Genomic DNA, 21,858 nt, shown 5'->3' on the forward strand with positions numbered 1-21,858 from the left:
CAGTAAAGGTGCACTCAGCAATTTCTTTCTTCATTTAAAAAGTTTTACTCCTAAACAAATGAATAGTCATTTTTAAATATATATATAAAATCATGACCATTCAGTGAATTTCTATAATGGCATCAATAAGTGAAAACTAATGTGCTTAAAATGTGCAGCATCCATGCCCCTAAGTGTCAGTATAAATCCAAGATGACATATTAAAAACATTACGTGATGCTTCTCATTTCTTAAATTGTGCATCCTTGTTTCCTTGCTCATCCATCCTCAAGCCTGTGACCTGGAAACTGATCAAAGTCCACCATCATAAAGGACGTATCAATTCTCTTAATGCACTGCAAGGAGCGAGGACGGAGGACACTTGAGCAAGGAAGACCAGGAGCATCCTGCGCGGAAGACTTTTTGGTCGAAGCACCTGACACACGTATAAATTTCCCCTTTTACATGTGGTATAATAGATTTCGTTCAAGTTTCACCTTTACAGTTTAAATAAACCATAATTGTCACATACTTCAACAGTGCATCTTGAATTATTTGGATCTATTATGAATATATTAATAAATAATGTTTTTTCTGTCTCTCTCGCTCTCTCTTTCTCTCTCTCTCTCTCCTTTTTCTCCCCGATTTGGAATGCCCAATTCAAATAAGCTCTAAATCCTCATGGTGGAGTAGTCACTCATCTCAATCCGGGTGGTGGAGGACGAATCTCAGTTGCCTCCGTGTCTGAGACTGTCAATCCACACATCTTGTGACATGGCTTGTTGAATGCATTACTGCGGAGTGTGGAGGCTTCACGCTATTCTCCGGGGCATCCACATACAACTCACTAAGTGCCCCACTGAGAGCGAGCCACATTATGGTGACCACGAGGAGGTTATCCCATGTGACTCTACCCTCCCTAGCAACCGGGCCAATTTGTTTGCTTAGGATACTTGGCTGGAGTCACTCAGCATGCCCTGGAATCAAATTCGCAACTCCAGGGGTGGTAGTCAGCGTCTTTACTCACTGAGCTACCCAGGCCCCCCATAAATAAAGTTTCAATAACATAATGGCAAGAACCCAGAGGAACTATAGCTGCACAGAAATGGCACTTTAAAGTGATGCGTGAGTGAGCAGGACATTTCAATTTACAAAAACATCTGGCTTCAACTCCTCCGTCCTCATTTCCTTTTCTTCCATCCATTTCTTGTTTCCTAAGAGGGTGGTGCTAGAAAACGGAGAAAGGAAGCAAGGAAAGTAAATGAGGATGCACAATTTAGTAATGAGAAGCACCCACTGAGTGCACCTTTAAAGTCAGAAATTGTCAGAATTGACTTTTCTTCCGTAATGTGATGTTCACCATCAAATGATCCAAAGCTTTCATTCTTTCTTTCTTTCTATACTGGTCTCTATTTCCTTTCTATTCATGTTATTGTTTGTACATTTATTTTTTAACATTAATATTTTCTTTTATATTTCCAAGTAAAACGGCTTATGATTTTCAAAAAAATCTGTTTCTTGTTCGATATGATTCATCTGTTGTTGATTGGACCGTGAAAAGAGTACGTTGCATACCGGAATGGGGTTCAGACCTGAATGCGAGTTTGCAGTCAACACACAGACAGAGACACACACACACACCATTCCACCTTGCCCCACTGACTTGAGAACCGAACGATGATCTAACTGACAACATTAAAACATAATCAGCCCACAAACGCACACAGCACATCACGGTCCAATGCAAGTCCAATGCAGATAAATGAGAAAAAGACGAGTGAATGATCGCACTATTTCAAACTTTTAAATCATAATACACTAAATATAAAGAGAAAAAAGAACACTTACTCGAGCTGTACATCCCAAGATATCTGCATGAATAAATATGAATAAACTACAGACGCAGCTGACTCAAGTTGCATTCAGCAGTGTCAAATTTCTTGAACATAACTGCAAATTCAACATTATTCCTCCTTGTTCGAAATATAAATTCAAGCCAGTGTGCTTGTAACCAAGGTAGTTTGGGGTAGAGAACAGGATTTTGAGAAGAAAACAGATGAAAATAGACCTCTTCATCTCTGCATTAGCTGCTTTAATGCCAGGTTTGTTTACATGACTCTTGAAGGTGCGGGGATCAAACTGACCAAAAACTTGGCTTAACTGCAGCGCAGTGTGGCATACATCAGCAGAGAAGAGTCAGCAATATCACTAGAGGAGCAAGTTATGACATTTTCATTAAAGATTACAAGGTACATTTTTTTTAATAAAATAAAAAATATGCATGGATGAATAATTTATAATGAGACCAGTAACATGCATTAACATAATAAATAGGATACATTTTTATTTCATGCTGACTTCAGCCTTCTCTGCATAAATTGTCCTGCACCATTTGTGCTGTTGTCATTATGAATTATACCTGAAATTGTGCAGCTGGTTGAAGAGGCGTGCCATTACATTTCTAAGCAAAGAGATTCATGATTATTATTAAAAAATGCCTTTGACTTACATTGAAGGAGGGATCCTAGCCAAATCTAGGCACAAGAATATCATAGAAGCTCATGGGCAAGTTAGCAACCACTTAGGAACCACCCAGAACACACTAACAACCACATAATAAATATATATATATATATATAATTAATATATATATATATAATTAAACACTCATAACACCTTTACTAACATCAAAGAACCCTGGCAACCATCTACAACATTCTGATGCCAATATTTTAACAAACAAGCAACTATCATTTTATCAGTCATAAAATATGATGATTTCAGCAGTGAGCTCTCCATTCACATGTACAGCATACTACACTGAATAAATGCAGGAACAGTTATCAATCCAATCTACAGCAGTACACTGTTTATCACATTGTGCTGCAATGTTTTCCCCTCTGGCAACACACCATCATATTCTGATCAAACCTAAATAGTAGATAAGTTCACCTCTTCATAAACAAAACAAATCTTTGATGGCAACCAATGCCAGGCAAAGCAACCTCCCTAAATGCCTGCTTCTTCATAACCACTGTGGTGTTGAGTTGTAGTGTTCACAGATCAATAAAGATCTTCACATTTTATGCTTTAGTACAATTAAGAAAAGCAGAAAGAAAATCATGGACAATTCTGGAAGAATGGAGAGAGAGAGAGGATGAAAAAAGCAGACCTCACACACACAGCCTGCAGGCTCCACATTATCTGATAAAGTGTGTGTATGTGTGTGCTTGCAGGCTCCACATTATCTGATAAAGTGTGTGTATGTGTGTGCTTGTCTTTGTAAGAGATCTCTATCACCACCTTTGCATAGAAGTGGATAAAATATAGATCGGCTTAAAGTAGTTCCAAATACTTGCCAAGAAGGGAACTTCATAAACTAGCCAGGGGATTAAAAAAAACAGTGTGTTTTAGGTTAAAATGCAACAAAAGTCTTAAAACCAATAGAGTGGCCTTACCTACACAGGTTCTGCCATCGACGTGCAGCGTGTACCTGATGTGACACCTGCAGATGGGCCCCTGCTCTGTATCCTCACAGATGTGCTGGCAGCCCCCGTTGCCATGGTTACATGTCACTATGTAACAGAGCATAAATAGTGTCATATCAACAGCTCCAGCAAGTTGTCCTGTGGTATTTCTAAGCTTAATGGTGGGTCAGAAATATGATTCACACGTACAGATGCAGCATCGCTGGTTCTTGGCCAGCTCAAAGCCTGGCCGGCACTCACAGGCGATGCCACCTTTGGGTGTTTCCTTACAGATGTGAGCACAACCATGTTCTTTATTCATGCAGCTCAGGCCTCCTGTGAGCAAGAGATACAGTAAAACAGTCTGAACCACTCAGCTGAAAAGAAACATAAGCTCATGTATTGTAATGCCATAAAGAAATTAAAACAATTAACTGCTATCCATGAATATTTCATATTAATGGCATATCAATACAAATCAGTGTAAAAACTTAAAAGTTATATATTGCTAGTAATGCCAGGTAGTGTTAACAAATGGCAAACAATTAAAAAGCAGAATGCAAATATGTGAGAGCACTCAAATACATTTGAGAAACATACAACAGTAAGTGATATACTGTGACAAGAAAAAGTATGTGAATCCTCTGGAATTAATTGTATTTCTGTATAAATGTGTATTAAAATCTGGTTTGACCTTCATCTAAGTTGCAATAATGAACAAACACAATCTGTTTTAACTAATAATTACACAAATTATTGTATTGTTCTTGTACATATTGAATACATCATTCAAACATTCACAGTGCATGTTGGAAAATATATGTGAAACCCTAGGGTAATGACATCAACAAAAGCTAATTAGAGTCAGAAGTTGGCAAACCTGGCATTCAACTAATGAAACGAGATTGAGTTTTTGAGTTTGCTATTCACAAGTAACATCTGCTGACATGGACCACGCCAGCCAAAATAAATTCCCATGTTAGTCAAGAGACAGGATAATGTCAGTGACATTAACAGTAAGATCCAAGAAAGATAATCAACCTTTTCAAGTGGCCCAGCCAGAGCCCAGACCTTAACCCAATAGAGATGCTATGGAATGACCTCAAGAGAGCTGTTCACACCAGATATCCTAAGAATATGGCTGAGCTGAAGCATTTTTGAAGGAAGAATGGTCCAAAATTCCTTCCGAATGTTGTGAATATTGCTACCAAAGGAAGATCGACCAGTTATTAAATTCAAGGGTTCACTTATATTTTCCACAGTATTGTGAATGTTTAATGGGATGTGTTCAATAAAGACATGAAATATTATAATTGTTTGTGTGTTGTTAGCTTAAGCACATTGTGTTTGTTTGTCTATACTTGTGACTTTGATGAAGATGAGATCACATTTTATGACTAATTAATGCAGAAAACCAGCTAATTCCAAAGGGTACACATACTTTTTCTTTCAACTGTATTGTGTTCATCTTTTCAGATCATTAAGATTCCAAGTAACCTGTAATTGTTACCTTAAGGAGCTATTTCAATCTGATCTAACCAAAATAAAAATGTTGTTGCAACAATGTATTCAGGTTGATTCAGTAATTTCATGTTAATATGAACATTTTATATTTTTTACTTTAATAAAATATTTTAATGCAGATGTTACTGCATAAAAACATATTTTTAACGTTTTTTTTTTCAGTGTACAGTATATATATATATATAAAAAAATCAAAAACACCCAGGACAAATCCCTTACAAGTTAAGCTCAATCAACTGCAATTGCATCATTTATTTTGATTTGCCCCTCTATTTCTTAAAAAAAGAGAAAAATTCTGGGTTTACAGTGAGACACAATGGAATTGAATGGGACCAATCAGTAAATGTTAAAATACTTGCAGTTTCAAAAGTATAGCCTCAAAACTTTAACAATATGCATGTGCACATGATTTTTAGTGAGATAAAATCACGTACTAAAATGTGATGTGTAAACTTATATCCGACTTTGTTGCAATGATTGATAACGTACAGTGAGGAAAATAAGTATTTGAACACCCTGCTATTTTGCAAGTTCTCCCACTTAGAAATCATGGAGGGGTCTGAAATTGTCATCATAGGTGCATGTCCACTGTGAGAGACATAATCTAAAAAAAAAAATCCAGAAATCACAATGTATGATTTTTTAACTATTTATTTGTATGATACAGCTGCAAATAAGTATTTGAACACCTGAGAAAATCAATGTTAATATTTGGTACAGTAGCCTTTGTTTGCAATTACAGAGGTCAAACGTTTCCTGTAGTTTTTCACCAGGTTTGCACACACTGCAGGAGGGATTTTGGCCCACTCCTCCACACAGATCTTCTCTAGATCAGTCAGGTTTCTGGGCTGTCGGGTTTCTGGGCTGTCGCTGAGAAACACGGAGTTTGAGCTCCCTCCAAAGATTCTCTATTGGGTTTAGGTCTGGAGACTGGCTAGGCCACGCCAGAACCTTGATATGCTTCTTACAGAGCCACTCCTTGGTTACCCTGGCTGTGTGCTTCGGGTCATTGTCATGTTGGAAGACCCAGCCTTGACCCATCTTCAATGCTTTAACTGAGGGAAGGAGGTTGTTCCCCAAAATCTCGCAATACATGGCCCCGGTCATCCTCTCCTTAATACAGTGCAGTCACCCTGTCCCATGTGCAGAAAAACACCCCCAAAGCATGATGCTACCACCCCCATGCTTCACAGTAGGGATGGTGTTCTTGGGATGGTACTCATCATTCTTCTACCTCCAAACACGGTTAGTGGAATTATGACCAAAAAGTTCTATTTTGGTCTCATCTGACCACATGACTTTCTCCCATGACTCCTCTGGATCATCCAAATGGTCATTGGCAAACTTAAGACGGGCCTTGACATGTGCTGGTTTAAGCAGGGGTACCTTCCGTGCCATGCATGATTTCAAACCATGACGTCTTAGTGTATTACCAACAGTAACCTTGGAAACGGTGGTCCCAGCTCTTTTCAGGTCATAGACCAGCTCCTCCCGTGTAGTTCTGGGCTGATTTCTCACCTTTCTTAGGATCATTGAGACCCCACGAGGTGAGATCTTGCATGGAGCCCCAGTCCGAGGGAGATTGACAGTCATGTTTAGCTTCTTCCATTTTCTAATGATTGCTCCAACAGTGGACCTTTTTTCACCAAGCTGCTTGGCAATTTCCCCGTAGCCCTTTCCAGCCTTGTGGAGGTGTGCAATTTTGTCTCTAGTGTCTTTGGACAGCTCTTTGGTCTTGGCCATGTTAGTAGTTGGATTCTTACTGATTGTATGGGGTGGACAGGTGTCTTTATGCAGCAAACGAACTCAAACAGGTGCATCTAATTTAGGATAATAAATGGAGTGGAGGTGGACATTATAAAGGCAGACTAACAGGTCTTTGAGGGTCAGAATTCTAGCTGATAGACAGGTGTTCAAATACTTATTTGCAGCTGTATCATACAAATAAATAGTTTAAAAATTAAACATTGTGATTTCTGGATTTTTTTTTTAGATTATGTCTCTCACAGTGGACATGCACCTACGATGACAATTTCAGACCCCTCCATGATTTCTAAGTGGGAGAACTTGCAAAATAGCAGGGTGTTCAAATACTTATTTTCCTCACTGTAACTCTGTTAACACTAAAACTCTTAAATGACCATAAAAATGACGATTTAAAAAATGTCCAGGTTCAAAGTTAAGCTCAATCGACAGCATCTGTGGCATAATGTTGATTACCACAAAAATGTATTTCAACTTGTCCCTCCTTTTCTTTTTTCTTTTTCTTTTCTCCCCTTTTTCTCCCCAATTTGGCATGCCCAATTCCCAATGCGCTTCAAAGTCCTCGTTGTGGCGTGGTTGCGTAGTGACTTGCCTCAGTCTGGGTGACAGAAGATGAGACTCAGTTGCCCCCATGTCTGAGACGTCAATCCGCCGATCTTATCACATGGCTTGTTGAGCGAATTACCGCAGAGATCTACTGTGTGTGGAGGCCCACGCTATTCTCCGCGTGGAGAGTCATCCATGCATGACTCTCCACGCACCACACCGAGAACGAGAGCCACATTATAGCGACCACGAGGAGGTTAACCCAACCAGACTCTACCCCCTCTCCTTTTCTTTAAAAAAAAAAAAAAAAAGCAAAAATCGAAGTTCCAGTGAGTTGATTACATTGGAAGTGAATGGGGGCCAATTTTGTAACGTTTTGTACACTCACTTTTTTAAAAGTATAACCAAAGGTCATAAATGTAAAAATTATTTTAGTGTGATAAAATCACTTGCAAACCTTTTCTGTTTAAAGTTATAGACAATTTACATGACGATTTAATGTCAACAAATCCCAAAACGACTGTAAAAATGACACTCAACTATTTTACAGCTTAAATAATACATAAGTTATAACAAAAAAAATAATGCAAGTGCTTTTATAAAAATCATAAGCTTCAAATTTGTCTGTTTAAACCCTCCAAATATTGTTCACTTTTATTGTCCACATTCTCTACCATTGTAAGGACCTCACTGTAACCAAAATGTTTCTTTTTTTAAGAAAAGGAGGAACGAGACAAAATTCATTTTTGTGGTAATCAACATTATGCCACAAATGCTGTCTGAACATGGAATATGAACCTGGAATATTCCTTGAAGCAAACGTTCTGCATTTTTGTGTAAGTATATGTCATGAACTTCTCTAATGAAGTAAATAGCTAAATCATTACATCCCTAATCAGTTTTAGAGAGGAATAAATATCCGAACACACCTACATACATACATAAATGAACAAGCACCTGTTGTTAAAATTATTTTCAAATTCAACGCCATTAACACAACATCAACTGACGTGACATCAATAGCACCTCTTTGGGACAGTGTAGAGAGCTAGTTTCCTCCCGATCACTCTGCAGGCCAGTGGATGTGCTGCAAGGATTTAGAACGTTTACGCAGAGAAACCAAATGGAGTGGAAAGCCTTGCAAATCTTAGCTCAATTTACAGATGGAACAACAATACACGCAGCTGAGAAGCCACAGACACATAAAAAGTTTTTTTTAATTCTCATCTATGACACAGGCCACAAAGCCTTGAGTGTTGCAGTTATTAACTTGTTTTGTTCCTCTGAACATGGGGGTCCCTTTCCCACAGCATGGGCCCTTTGGAAGTGAACTGCTATAGATATAGCCCTAGAGAGGGAACCCAACTTAAAAGCTGTCATTCACCATTGTGCTGTCAATCAGGGGCGGACAAGCCATAGGGAGAACCGGGACTTTTACAGGTGAGCCGGCCGCGAAACTGAGCAGAATGGGCCGCGATAAGCTGAAATGGGGCGCGTGTTATGCAGAACGGGCCATAAAACAGCGATATGCATAAAAGGACAGCGACAATTTTTTTGGGCCAATTTCTATGTAAAATCCCAGGCCTAATTACCATCCACCCCTGCTGTCAATCATGATCTTATGTGAGAACATTTATAAATTAGCTTGACTTTCCATTGAACTTAACCCTGATTTAGCTCAGTGACACCTCGGCCCAGAAACATTTCAGGACCTTTACGAAATGTCACTATACATGTTTTAATTGTGAATGTGTCACGGATGGTCAAACTAGATTGTTACATACTGATTAATTCATCCCTCTGAAATGTTTAATACTATGTTCCTATAGGTCATGTGATGAGCATGGTAGATTAAGCCATTAAGAGTATGTTTAAGTCAGTCGCTCACCCACGGAGCGATGGATGCATGTGTGTTGATTGTCACTCAGGAAAAAGCCTTCCTTGCACCGGCACTCATAGCTTCCCATGGAGTTGACACATATATGCTGACAGCCACCATTGTTGAAGACACACTCATCCACATCTAGAGACAGAGGATGTCAAAGCTGTGACAATGTCACCACAAAAACCCACATTTCCATGTACCACAAAAATGTTGTTAAGATCATTTGACTCCTACATACAAAGAAAACGTGAGTCATCATTTGTGAAATATACTGTGGGTTACTCAAACAAATTATTTAGTACTGCAGACAAATTGTATAAAACATGTCAAACATATGTTAAACTCATAAACTCTATATATATATATTATAGGAGTATATTTTTATTACATTACTGGTGACAGGAACAAGATATAGAGCTGTGCACGCATACATAAACTCTTGGTGCACAAAACAAAAATTTACTTAAGACTCCTGAAAACAAGAAGTTACCACATGTAAGCACTAAGTTAACAATAAAACTGGTGTAAATAAACTTTCAAACAGTAAAACCATGCAAGTTCAATAGTTATTCAAGGCCAGTGCATGCTGAGAACACTAGCTTCAAAAAAATGAAGTAAAATGTACTTACTTATTTACCAGCAGAATTTACACAAATTACCAATTAAATATTACATGTTTTTCTACTTTATGAAGACACATCAATCAATCATAAATAATATTTATTTATAAGCTAGAACATTTATTTTTAATGTAGAATTAATATTTCAAGTTCATGCTTAAACTAAATTATTCAATGTACTCACTTAATCTTTTCTGCTATATTTATTTTAAATTATATAAATTAAATAAATGATTTTTTTCAGAGCATGTGTAAACACAAATTTCCTCATGAATTTCCTCTTACCAAGACAGTTGTGTCCATCATGTTCCAAATGAAACCCATCAAGGCAAGCGCAGCGATAATTGCCAGGTATGTTGTTACATTCGTGTACACAGCCACCATTGTATTCCAGATCACATTCATCAATGTCTAGGAAATTGAACAGAAATCAAGGCTGATGAATGTTTGCGGTTTATGCTTTATAGATGCCCTTCCATGACAACAACAAAGGGATCTTAACAAGTTAAAAAGCCATTTGCACGAAAGTAAACATCAATATCCTTATTTAAACGAAGCCTTTTGAATAAAGCTTTTATTTCACATGCAAAAAATACAAACAAAAGAAAGACAAAAATTTACATTTACATTTTGCTTACTCATATATGCCCTTTTTCAAATAAAAAGGTGGCCTGACCCATAAAATTACTTCAGTTTATGCAAGTTAATGTAGTCAGGTTATTTGAGTCATATTAAATAATACTTAATCAAGTATTAAACGAAGTATTTTGAGTTCATTTCAATGTTACCACATGAAACACATTTTAAGTTAAACAAAACATTTTACAGTGAAATATGCAGTATGTATCAGCATTTACATTAAATTTGTCTTTTCAATTGACATTAATTAAAAAGGAGTTCTTGCACATTACAGATGTTCTCTGTTGTATGTGACAGGGAAATGTGAAAATTACCTTCGCAGTGTTTCCCGTCTCCTTTAAACCCTGTTTTACACGTACACTTGAATGAAGTTGGGGTGTTTTGACAAATAGCGTCAATGTGACAGGCATCGCTTCTCTTTTCGCAATGATCTGAATCTGTGGGTCACAACACAATGCAACAGCAACATAATGCAAAGGTGCTTTTTAACTCGGTTTACATTAGTGTTTATATTACGGTGTAGTTGCATGTAAGTAGCCTACTTAGTAACACTAATGGCATACAATTGTTCTTTATAAGTTAAATAGAAATGATTCATGTTGAATAAATTAGTTGCTTTTAAATAAACTTAGTTTTTTCAATTGAATACAGTTATTCGTTATATTAATAACATATGTAACATGGACATTGTAATGTAAAGTGTTACATAATATTAAACAACAAATGTAGACCTATTGCAAAAAAAAACAAAAAACCTGAAAGTCAACATAACTGAAGATGAAACGCAAGTAAAAATAGAAGTTACAGAATATAATCACATAAGCTCTTCAAAATGTTGTAATTTATGCCTGTTTTATTTGTGACCCAAATGTAAAGATATAGGGTATCATAACGAGGGAAGGTAAATAGGTCACAAATGTGTGCAAATTGAAATTGCGTGTAGCAAAGTGAAGCCTCTTACCAGTACTGTGTGGAAGTGCGGCGCTTTTGCGAGTATTTAACAAGAGCAAAAACAAACAGAGCCGTGCTGCACAAACAGCTCCCATACTGATCAATTCAGAGTTGAGAGTCGAACTAAAAAAAGACGCGTTTACTCGAAAACAAGGGACCCGCTCATTTTCATCCGCAGTTTGCCAATTCGCGCTTGTGGGCGCTCCAAAAGAAGCTGTGTGCATGAGAGGGAGTGTGTGTGTGTGTGTGTGTGTGTGTGTGTGTGTGTGTGTGTGTGTGTGTGTGTGTGTGTGTGTGTGTGTGTGTGTGTGTGTGTGTGTGTGTGTGTGTGTGTCGGGGGATGGGGGTGTGAGCGCATTCACATTGAAGTGTTCCTTTTATTGATCTCCAAGAGGCCATGTACTTCGGGCAGAATCGGTTTGAATGCCAAAAAATAAAAAATAAAAAAATAGAACCAACAAATAGCGGCATGTAATAATACATTTGTAAACTTTAGATCTCTTCTTTAACATCACTGTATAATGCAAAACTTTGTGGTAGTTACTTTCAAAATGACATAGGCCTAATTAATAAACAAAAGTTCTAAATATGTGTCCCAAGAGAATATTATGTTAATTCAGTAAGATGTTTAGCTATTCAGTCCTATTTTAATATACTGTCCATAATATACAAAAACTGGAAAAATCCCTCTGGACCTTACCCAGCCAGCACTTTTTGAACTGTTGCCCTCTGGCCGGCACTACAGAGCACTGAGCACCAGAACTGTCAGGCACAGGAACAGTTTTATCCCTCAAGTTATCCATCTCATGAACAGTTAAACTGCCCCATTGAGCAATAATTTTCTGCAATATACAGCTTAAGTCTATTTATATTTATTCAACACATCCTATCTCTTCTGCCATACATTCCTTTGCATCTGTATATAACATATTTGTATTTGTATACATACTTGCCACCATATTAATTTATTTCATTATAACACTACAAATAATAAAAAAAAAAGTTTGGACCAAATAATAAAGAAAAGCAGCCAATAAGTGCCCAACATGGGAACTCCTTCAATATTGTTTAAAAATCATCCCAGGGTGATTCCTCAAGAAGTTGGTTGAGAAAATGTCAAGAGTTTTAAGATGCTAAAATATAACACAATTTTGATTTATTTTCTTTAGTCACAACATAATTCCCACAGTTCCATTTATGTTATTCCATAGTTTTGATGACTTTACTATTATTCTAAAGTGTGAAAAAAAAAAGAACGGTAGTGTGTGTGTGTGTGTGTGTGTGTATGGTCTTATTGTGTATTTCTATATACTTTATTTTCTATTCACTTTTTTATTTTTATTATATTATTATTCATATTATTATTGTTATCTCTGTCTTGTTGCTGTATTGTTTGTGCACTGGAGCTTCTGTCACCAAGACAAATTCCTTGTATGTTTAAGTATACTTGGCAATAAAGCTCATTCTGATTCTGGTATAAAAACTTCGGAGTTGATACAGAAGGATTTCAGTTGCCTTTTCCCGTTGACCAAATTAAATTCAATTAAACCACGGCCTCTGCAGGCAGTTAATTGCAACATCATGTGAAAAGTGCTCTAGCCTATTTCATGAACGCCCATCCTTATACATACCACAGAGCGGCGCTGCTGACTTTCCGTTTGAAAGAAAGGCGCATTGTTGCCAACTTAGCAACTTTGTCACTAGATTTAACGACTTTTCAGACCTCTTTAGCGACTTTTATTAAAAACTTTTTGGACAAACCTTAGCTATTTCTGTTGAAGAAAGTCGCCAATACTGCCCAGCGAGCGCGTGGCCTTGCTTTCCCGCCCGGACTCGGAGGTACACCTCTCTCTGTGTCTACTCTGTTCAGAGAGAGAGACAGAGAGAGGTGAGCAGGCTAGAAGGCGGAGCAGCACAATTAGTTGACCGCACGGCAGTTGACGCGAATGAGATGCGCATGTGCAAACAGCGTTGTCAAGGACCAATCACGAATCTGTATTGTTTGCTCCCTTTAGTTTTACATTTAGAGTTTAATTTGACGGCTTATTTTTATTCTTGTCATGCACTTAATCACAGGATATTTTTAGACGGTTATTCATTCCTGAACTCTCTGATTTCAGACACTTAGACGACTCTGTACATTGTACTTTATTCAAACACGTAACAAACTATACATTTAGCTACCTTTGTACACACACACAAAATACAATCACAAATATTGATAGGGTATTACAGTATGTATGGTAAGCGCAGAGAAGCAAACACATATAAAGGGCGGACACGTTCCGCCCTATGCAAAATGCAAATGAGACGCGATGACGCCACGAATATGTTAATTAGTCTTCTAGCGACATTTAGCGACTTTTCGAGCAGGCTTTAGCTACTTTCCATTGAAACTAGTTGGCAACACTGAATTGCCGTGTGCTCATTTATAATATTGAAATGGGTTAGATGCCTTTGGAAAATCGCAGACTCAACCTGAAATTGGCATATTGGTCTTCCAAGAGACAATTTAGTTTTTGTTGGGAAAATGAGTATGCAAATTTGAATCGCTTTGGGTGGAATGCAAATAAGGATGCTCATAAAATAGGAATATGTAACATCAACGTTTGCCCTGCTGTAGGCCTAGTTATGCCAGTAATCCCTTCATGGCTTTTCCCAATGCTTGCGATTGACCTCCAGGTGTTGACAGTGTAAATTATAAAAAAGGCAAGTTGCGGAAGATACCGTAGTGCACCAGTATTTAGATCAGAAATATGTTTCAGTAATTCAAATATATATGAATAAGAACCTTATATATTTGAATTACTGAAACATATTTCTGATCTAAATACTGGTGCACTATGGTATCTTCCGCAACTTGCCTTTTTTTATAATACAGCTGCAGCAGTCTACATACCTTACTTCCTATACAGATGATCAAAAAGGACATCAAATCATCGTTCATTGTATACCACGGAAATGCTTGCTATGATATTGGCTTTTCAGTGGGTTAAAGAGGTCTATCCACTTGAAGTGGTAATATGTTCCGACTCCTACTCAGCATTATCAAGTTTAAAGAGTGGAAAATCTTCATCTAGGAAGGACATTTTATTAGACATACTTCAAAATCTGTTCAGGACAAACCAATTAAGAACTGCAATTTCCTTTTTTATGGGTAGCTGCTCGTGTAGGGGTAGAAGGAAATGAGGAGGTGGATTGTATTTCTAAACTGGCTCTAAGACACTCTGATATAGAGTTTAGTGTGAGTAAAATAAGTAAAAGGAGTAATTAAAGGGGCTGTAAATGGCATGTGGCAAGGAAAATGGGACAGTGAGACAAAGGAGCGACATTTATATAATATCCAAAGATTAGTTGGGTTTAAGAAAACAATTATGGCAATAGAAGAGAATATACCATAATAGCTTGACTCAGAATTGGGCACTCCTCACTTAATCAGTCACTCTATCATGGGCAAACATGAATCTGGTCACTGTGCTAGATGTGGCCTTCTTGAAACTGTTGAACATGTCCTGATAAAGTGTATATGATATGAGAATGAAAGATTACAGATTATAGCTGCACTGAAGACTTTAGGAATTTCTCATTTTTCACTGCAGAGTCTATTAAATAAGGATTCAAGAGTTCTGCTAGTATATCTGAAGGATACAGACTTGAGGAAGAGGATTTCTTTTTTGGTCTCCCTAAACGTCAACGCTTTACACTCCATCCCAGTAGGTGTCGGAAATGCGCCTTAAACTGGTTTGCCAACCACCACAAAACATTAAAGAAGAAGAAGGAAATAGCGCAGATTATTGTTGTCTTTGGCTGGCTCGCGCATTTGTTTGTCTGTCATCTGCAGTCTCTCTCTGGTGACACAGCAGACGTCTCTCTGCCGAAATGGATCCAAGCACGACCATTCTGCGGGTTAAAAGGAAGAGAGGCACTGATCCGGCGGACGCGCTGCTTCTGGCCTGTAAGCGGATCCGTCCGGAGGCCGCGGCGGCTCAGCCCAGCGATGAGAGCGAACCAGAACCACAGGAGCCCAAGATAGAGAACACTGTGTTCAAACTAGTGGCCACCGTGGCATCACAGGTAACGTATTAATGACATATGCTGTGCTGTCAGTGTTCAGAATAAATCATCTCATGGGGTTTGTAGTGCTGTATTGATTTTTGGTCATTTGATGATGCGAAATGACGTCAGCTTACGAAAAATAGTGGGTGAACATGGCAACAGCCTTTTCTGTGGCTTTAAGTAGATCGATTGGAGTATGATAGTTCAATTATTACACGTGTTTATGCGTGTGACCCATTGTAGGCCAATTATGTGGTGTGGTGACAGGGAGAGAGAGAGACGGACAGATAGAGATGTAAACTCAGCAAAAAAGAAACTTCCATTTTCTGGACACTGTATTTTAAAGATAATTTTGTAAAAATCAAAATAACTTTACAGATCTTTATTGTAAAGGGTTTAAACAATGTTTTCCATGCTTGTTCAATGAACCATAAACAGTTAATGAACATGCACCTGTGGAATGGTCATTAAGACACTAACAGCTTACAGATGGTAGGCAATAAAGGTCACAGTTATAAAAACTTAGGACACTAAAGAGACCTTTCTACTGACTCTGAAAAACACCAAAAGAAAGATGCTCAGGGTCCCAGCTCATCTGAGTGAACGTCCCTTAGGCATGCTGCATGGAGGCATGAGGAGTGCAGATGTGGCCAGGGCAATAAATTGCAATGTCCATACTGTGAGACGACTGAGACAGCACTACAGAGAGACAGGAAGGACAGTTGATCATCCTCACAGTGGCAGACCATGTGTAACAACACCTGCACAGGATCGGTGCATCTGAATATCACACCTGTGGGACAGGTACAGGATGGCAACAACAACTGCCTGAGTTACACCAGGAACGTGGAGGTGGAGAGCAATTCATGGTCTGGGAGGTGTGTCACAGCATCATCGGACTAAGCTTGTTTTCATTGCAGGCAACCTCAACGCTGTGTGTTACAGGGAAGACATCCTCCTCCATGTGGTAGCCTTCCTGCAGGCTCATCCTGACATGACCCTCCAGCATGACAATACCACCAGCTATACTGTTCGTTCTGTGCGTGATTTTCTGCAAGATAGGAAAGTCAGTGTTCTGCCATGCCCAGCGAAGAGCCCAGATCTCAATCCCATTGAGCACGTCTGGGACCTGTTGGATCGGAGGGTGAAGGCCATTCCCCCCAGAAATGTCTGTGAACTTGCAAGTGCCTTGGGGAAGAGTGGGGTAACATCTCACAGCAAGAACTGCTAAATCTGGTGCAGTCCATGAGGAGGAGATGCACTGAAGTACTTAAAGCAGCTGGTTGCCACACCAGATACTGACTGTTACTTTTGATTTTGACCATCACCTTTGTTCAGGGACACATTATTCCATTTCTGTTAGTCACATGTCTGTGAAACTTGTTCAGTTTATGTCTTAGTTGTTGAAACGTTTTTCAAATATTTACACGTGTTAAGTTTGCTGAAAATAAAAGCAGTTGTAAGTAGTAGAGTATAGATTCAAATTCAGTTTTAATGCATATTTTACAGATAAGATTATAAAATGCATAGCATTAAAACAATATAAAGTAATACAATTAATAAAAGGGAAGTTACTATTTTTTTTTTTTTTTAAAAAGGACAAAAACTTTACACAAAACATGGGGCCTGTCTAATTAGTAGAAATTTCTTGAGTATAAAGCCTTAAGCTTATTCTGAAAAATCAGTATTAGAAGAACACAATGATTTGGAACACATGCTTACAGATTGTCATGAATGCTTTTAAAAACAATGAAAGAACCTTAAAATCCAGTACTTATTGGTGGTCAGCCATGAGATTGAAAGATGCTTTATTAATTACATGAGGGAAATTGCAGAACACAAGTCATGCGCCATTTCTGGAGGTAGATGATAAAGGCTATTTGAAAAGTAGGGTAAATGTGTCTTTGGGAGGCACTAGTTATCTCTCAAAACATGAGGGGATTTGAATGTACATGTCTAAAAGTTAAGTCCTCCCAATCATAATGATTAAAATCAATCATGTAGTTTAATCTATATAAGATTAGTTGCCTATCAAAGTCTTGTATATGGCTTTTTTATTTACAGGATGCTCCGGTACAGACAAATGTCCGTGAAGCTCTGGCATACCCGCGTCATGCCCTTCGTCCATCACAAGGAAGCACTCAGAGGATCATAGGTGATCTGCGCAGTGTCAAATGGAGCACCAGGCGAGAGGAACGATACCGGATCCTCTCCAGCCACCGGGCAAGAATACCGTCAGAGCCCGCTCCCACCAGAGGAGGAGAGGAGACTGATGACAGCCAAACAAAGAGCCATGATGGCTTGCCTTTGGGAGAAGTGCAGGTTTTTGATATTTTGCATGAGGATGATGTGAACACACCTGGCAAGGTAAAACCATATTCCATGTGAACGTCATGACACAATAAGAATGCTGCAGTGATGCCAAAATACTGTTAGTATTTAATTATTTTTTTTTTTTTGCAATTCCGTTTGGTGTAGCTAGTGGTGCAGAAATTGCACACTTCATTTTTAACAGTATAGTTGAGTTTCCTACAAAAATATAACTGATGAATAATTTTCTCTACCTCAGTGGAAATTGCCTGTTTTGCTCACAAATGATAAAGGAGCTCACAAATGTTCTCTTCCCCAGGCTGTGGTGTCTGACCCAGAGACAATTCTGTGTAATTCTGTGAAGATGATTCGTGAGAAGCTGAGTGTGTCTGGAGATAGGCTGGGTACTAATCATCGAGAGAAAGAGGACGACTATGTGTATGACTTGTACTACCAGGAGACAGCCACACCAGGCTGGATACAAGACATTCTGTCTGTCAGACCTTACACACAAGAGGGAGAGCTGGTTAGTAGAGGATATCTCTCTTTTACACATTTCAACTTGCACCAACTCATTTGATTAGGTGTTGGTTTTTCCTTTACAGGTACCCGATGAAGTGGCCTGGGAGGAAGAGGTGTATGAAAATGAGGATGATGAAAACACTGAAAGCAACTGGAGAAATGACTACCCAGATGAGTGCAGTGAGGGTGACAGTGAAGCTGAGGAGCGTTATGGAGGTCAGATATCTTATTGTTATATTAGAGATAGTTGAGCATTCTGTGATCATTTACTCATCCTCATGTCATTCCAAACTTTTATGGCTTTCTTTATTGTGTGAAACACAAAAGGAGATGTTGCGTAGAATGACAGCCTCAGTCACCATTCACTTTCATTGCATTTTCTTTTCCCATACAATGAAAGTGAACGATGACTTAAGGCTGGTGACATTTGAAATAACATGAGGTTGAGTAAGTGACAATTATTATCCCTTTAATGCCTGGTGCTTTGTTTGTGAATCTTTCTTAAATTCTAGATAAACCAAATGGCTTATCATTAAAGAATACAGGTGTTTTTTTTTTCTGTAAACATTTTCTTCAGAAAGAGCATTTTGTAACTGTTATGACGGTGTTTTGGTGCCACGTAAAAAAAAAACCTACGATTTTGAGGATAAAGTCGTAGCATTACGAGATTAGTAATATTTGTTGAATGAAGTCAAAATGACCAGAAATGGGGCGTCATTATCACAATGATAGAATGATAGATCTTTTGGCACATCATCACAAAGTTATTATTGGGATCCGGACACTACAGCGGTTATGAATTTAATTCATTCTGGAGAAAGAACAGCTCTTAAACGCATTAAGTGCAACTACATGTATTGCTATCGCATCTTTCACAGTTTATCAGATAAAAAGGTACATTTCATAAATTATATAAATATATTTTGATAATTGGAAAGCCATTGCACATGGTTTCAGAGGATAAAAAGTGTTGAAAAAAATCGCATTGAAATCAATAGGCAGTCTCCGCTGTCTGTGCACGCCACTTTATAGGTGTAAATTAGGTCTAAAGAAAGATCTAAATTTACATAACACAATACAGTACTGTATAACATATTTTATTGGGCTTCTTTAAAAAGCATAATTGTATAGACAACAGAAAGATGCTAATTGAACAGATTTGCTTGGAAGACACATGTGATTAATGTGACCCTGCAGTTTAAAACTTAAATAGGCCAAAATAAATAATTAAAATATGGTTAACAAAGAAGATTAGGGTGAGAGTGTGCAATGAACGATTCACTATCTCTCTCTCTCTCTCTTCATCGTCCCACTCTTCTTTCTCCCTTCAATGGATGATTTAAATAGTCCTAGTCTGTTTCCTTGGCAGTCACAAATTGCATGCTGCGTAATGGCAGTCAGGCTACAAATGCACAGTAGGGCTAGGCGATATAATTACATTTATTTTAAAACATGAAATATGTAAACTAAAGATATTTCTAATTACACTACAATAAGTGGTGAATATAAGCACCCTTCCTTTTGCCATCATCACGCAAGTAGCCGTCTCCAATCTGTGAAAAATGACTAATACAAATTAAGATCTGAAGACAATTCTAAATGTAAACATAATAATGATATTAAGAATTAAAATAAATACATTTTAGGTTCAAGGTGAACTTGTTTAGGTTGTGTACACATCTGCTATATAAAGTGATTCTGCCGCTTTACGTTTGTTCCATGAGACACGCTCCAGCAGCACTCCTCTGAACAAACTGCACATCAGAGACCGGCATCGATGGCTTTTCTGTCATCTGTTCTTTAAAATATAATAAAGTTTGTTTCTTCAAGCCTGTGTCTTTGTGTCTGTAGTTCAGCCTACTGATGTCTGTCATTTTAATCCTGTTCGTTGTGCATCTCTTCAGGTCCCAGCCAAAGAAACAAAACTGTAGGCTAAGTGAGAGCCCCTTATGATGCATATCGCATACATTCATGTTACATGCATTTTTTGTGTCACTTTCATTAATCTCTATGATGTCGAGAATTAATACATTTGAAACCTTGTCTTACTAAAGCCATCATTATTTCTGTAATAAAATTATGTAATGGTTAATTCATTTCGGTGTAAGATGGGGTTTCAAATGCATTAATTCTCAACTTCATAGAGATGCATCACATTACTCATGTGTATCTGTTCAATAAGAACATCTTTCTTTTGTCAATAAAATTATGCTTGTCAAAGAAGCCCAATAAAATGTTATACAATACTGTATTGTTTCATGTAAATTTAGATATTTCTTTAGACCTAATTTACACCTATCACATGGCTTGCACAGACTGCGGAGACTGCCTATTGATTTCAATGCGATTTATTTTATTTTTTCAACACCTTTTTTTTTTTTTATCCTCTGAAACTGTGTGCAATAGGTTTCCAATGATCTAAATATATTAATATAATTGATTAAATGTCCTTTTGTATCTGATAAACTGTGAAAGATGTGATAGCAATACATGTAGTTGCACTTAATGTGTTTAAGAGCTGTTCATAGCTCTAGTTAATTTACAATAATTTTATGGGCTACTTGAATAATGATGCTTTTAGGACACATGCTGTAGTACAATTTAAGTGCTACTAATGTTCAATTTAGAGCTTCTGAAAACCCAGACCAAGCATCACCAACGGCGAGAGGAACTGCGTGCATGTCTGTTGGGTTCTTTCTCCAGAATGAATTCAATTCATAATCGCTGAAGTTTCCAGATCCCAATAATAACTTTGAAAATGGTTTTCTTTGTTGCTAAATTCTAAACTAAAGTATGATTTAACTAAATCATCCACATCCATTTCTTACATTGATGAAGCTGCTGGCTATCGTTGTGATAATGACACACTGTTTCTGGTCATTGTCAAAATATTTAAACTTTAATCTCTTAGTGCTACGACTTTATTCTTGAAATGTTACCACTTTAATCTTGTAGAGATATTACTTTATTCTCATTATTTTGACTTTATTCTCTCAATCGTATTAATCTTTTTTTTTTTACGTGGTACTAAAACGGCATGGTAATCTGTCAGTGTTTACAGTATGATGTTACTATTTTTTTCAGGTTGCTGGAGTGAAGAGCACTCGTACAGCAGGAGGAACTGGGAACACTACCAGCAGGACATGATGGAAGAGCGAGAGAATGACGATGATGATAAGGAAAGAGAGTATTCTGACTGAGTGCCTCTGTGTGTGGTCATGAGCATGAGAGAGGCCATTTTTACTGGTGTGTATTGAGTGAAGCTTGTATGTTCTTTTGTCAAAAGTGAATGTATGTGGTAGCCCCATGTGAATATATTTGTGCGGGTTGCTTTGAATCGTGTGTTAGTGAGAGGAGTGATGACTATTGCGATTGTTAGATGTGATGGCGAAAAAATGGTGTGATGTTTTGAGTTTGTGTAAGCGTGGGGTGCTTTGTGTTGTTTATGTGTGTAGTATGTAAATCCAAGGGGTGAAAAATAATATACCTGTAAATATGTAGATGTGTATAAAAAAAAAAATACTTAAGAATTAAACTGACAAAATCATGCATTATTTAATTCATACACACAAAGAATATATATACCCAGTAGAAA

The 21,858-nt window shown here is 37.8% G+C and overlaps 2 protein-coding genes across 3 annotated transcripts in view; one reads left to right on the plus strand and one right to left on the minus strand.

Annotated features, from left to right (window-relative positions):
* Positions 1-11,583, minus strand: part of scube2 (signal peptide, CUB domain, EGF-like 2) — a 36,914-nt gene extending 25,331 nt beyond the window's left edge. For both annotated transcript variants that reach the window (XM_052145560.1, XM_052145552.1), the window contains exons 1-6: positions 11,386-11,583; positions 10,739-10,861; positions 10,071-10,196; positions 9,169-9,303; positions 3,657-3,782; positions 3,438-3,554 (exon numbers count right to left, since the gene is read on the minus strand). In XM_052145560.1, the coding sequence (XP_052001520.1) occupies positions 3,438-3,554; positions 3,657-3,782; positions 9,169-9,303; positions 10,071-10,196; positions 10,739-10,861; positions 11,386-11,470 (712 nt within the window). In that variant the 5' untranslated portion in view covers positions 11,471-11,583. The remainder of the gene's footprint in view (positions 1-3,437; positions 3,555-3,656; positions 3,783-9,168; positions 9,304-10,070; positions 10,197-10,738; positions 10,862-11,385) is intronic.
* Positions 11,584-15,113: 3,530 nt separating this feature from the next.
* On the plus strand, positions 15,114-21,851 carry slc7a6os (solute carrier family 7 member 6 opposite strand). The gene is made up of 5 exons (XM_052145713.1): positions 15,114-15,449; positions 17,496-17,798; positions 18,061-18,267; positions 18,347-18,479; positions 21,348-21,851. The coding sequence occupies exons 1-5, from the start codon at positions 15,255-15,257 to the stop codon at positions 21,461-21,463; spliced, it is 954 nt and encodes a 317-aa protein (XP_052001673.1). The 5' UTR covers positions 15,114-15,254; the 3' UTR covers positions 21,464-21,851.
* The last annotated feature ends 7 nt before the right edge of the window (positions 21,852-21,858 follow it).

The sequence above is a fragment of the Xyrauchen texanus genome, chromosome 2 (genome assembly GCF_025860055.1).
Source record: "Xyrauchen texanus isolate HMW12.3.18 chromosome 2, RBS_HiC_50CHRs, whole genome shotgun sequence".
Classification (NCBI taxonomy): domain Eukaryota; kingdom Metazoa; phylum Chordata; class Actinopteri; order Cypriniformes; family Catostomidae; genus Xyrauchen; species Xyrauchen texanus.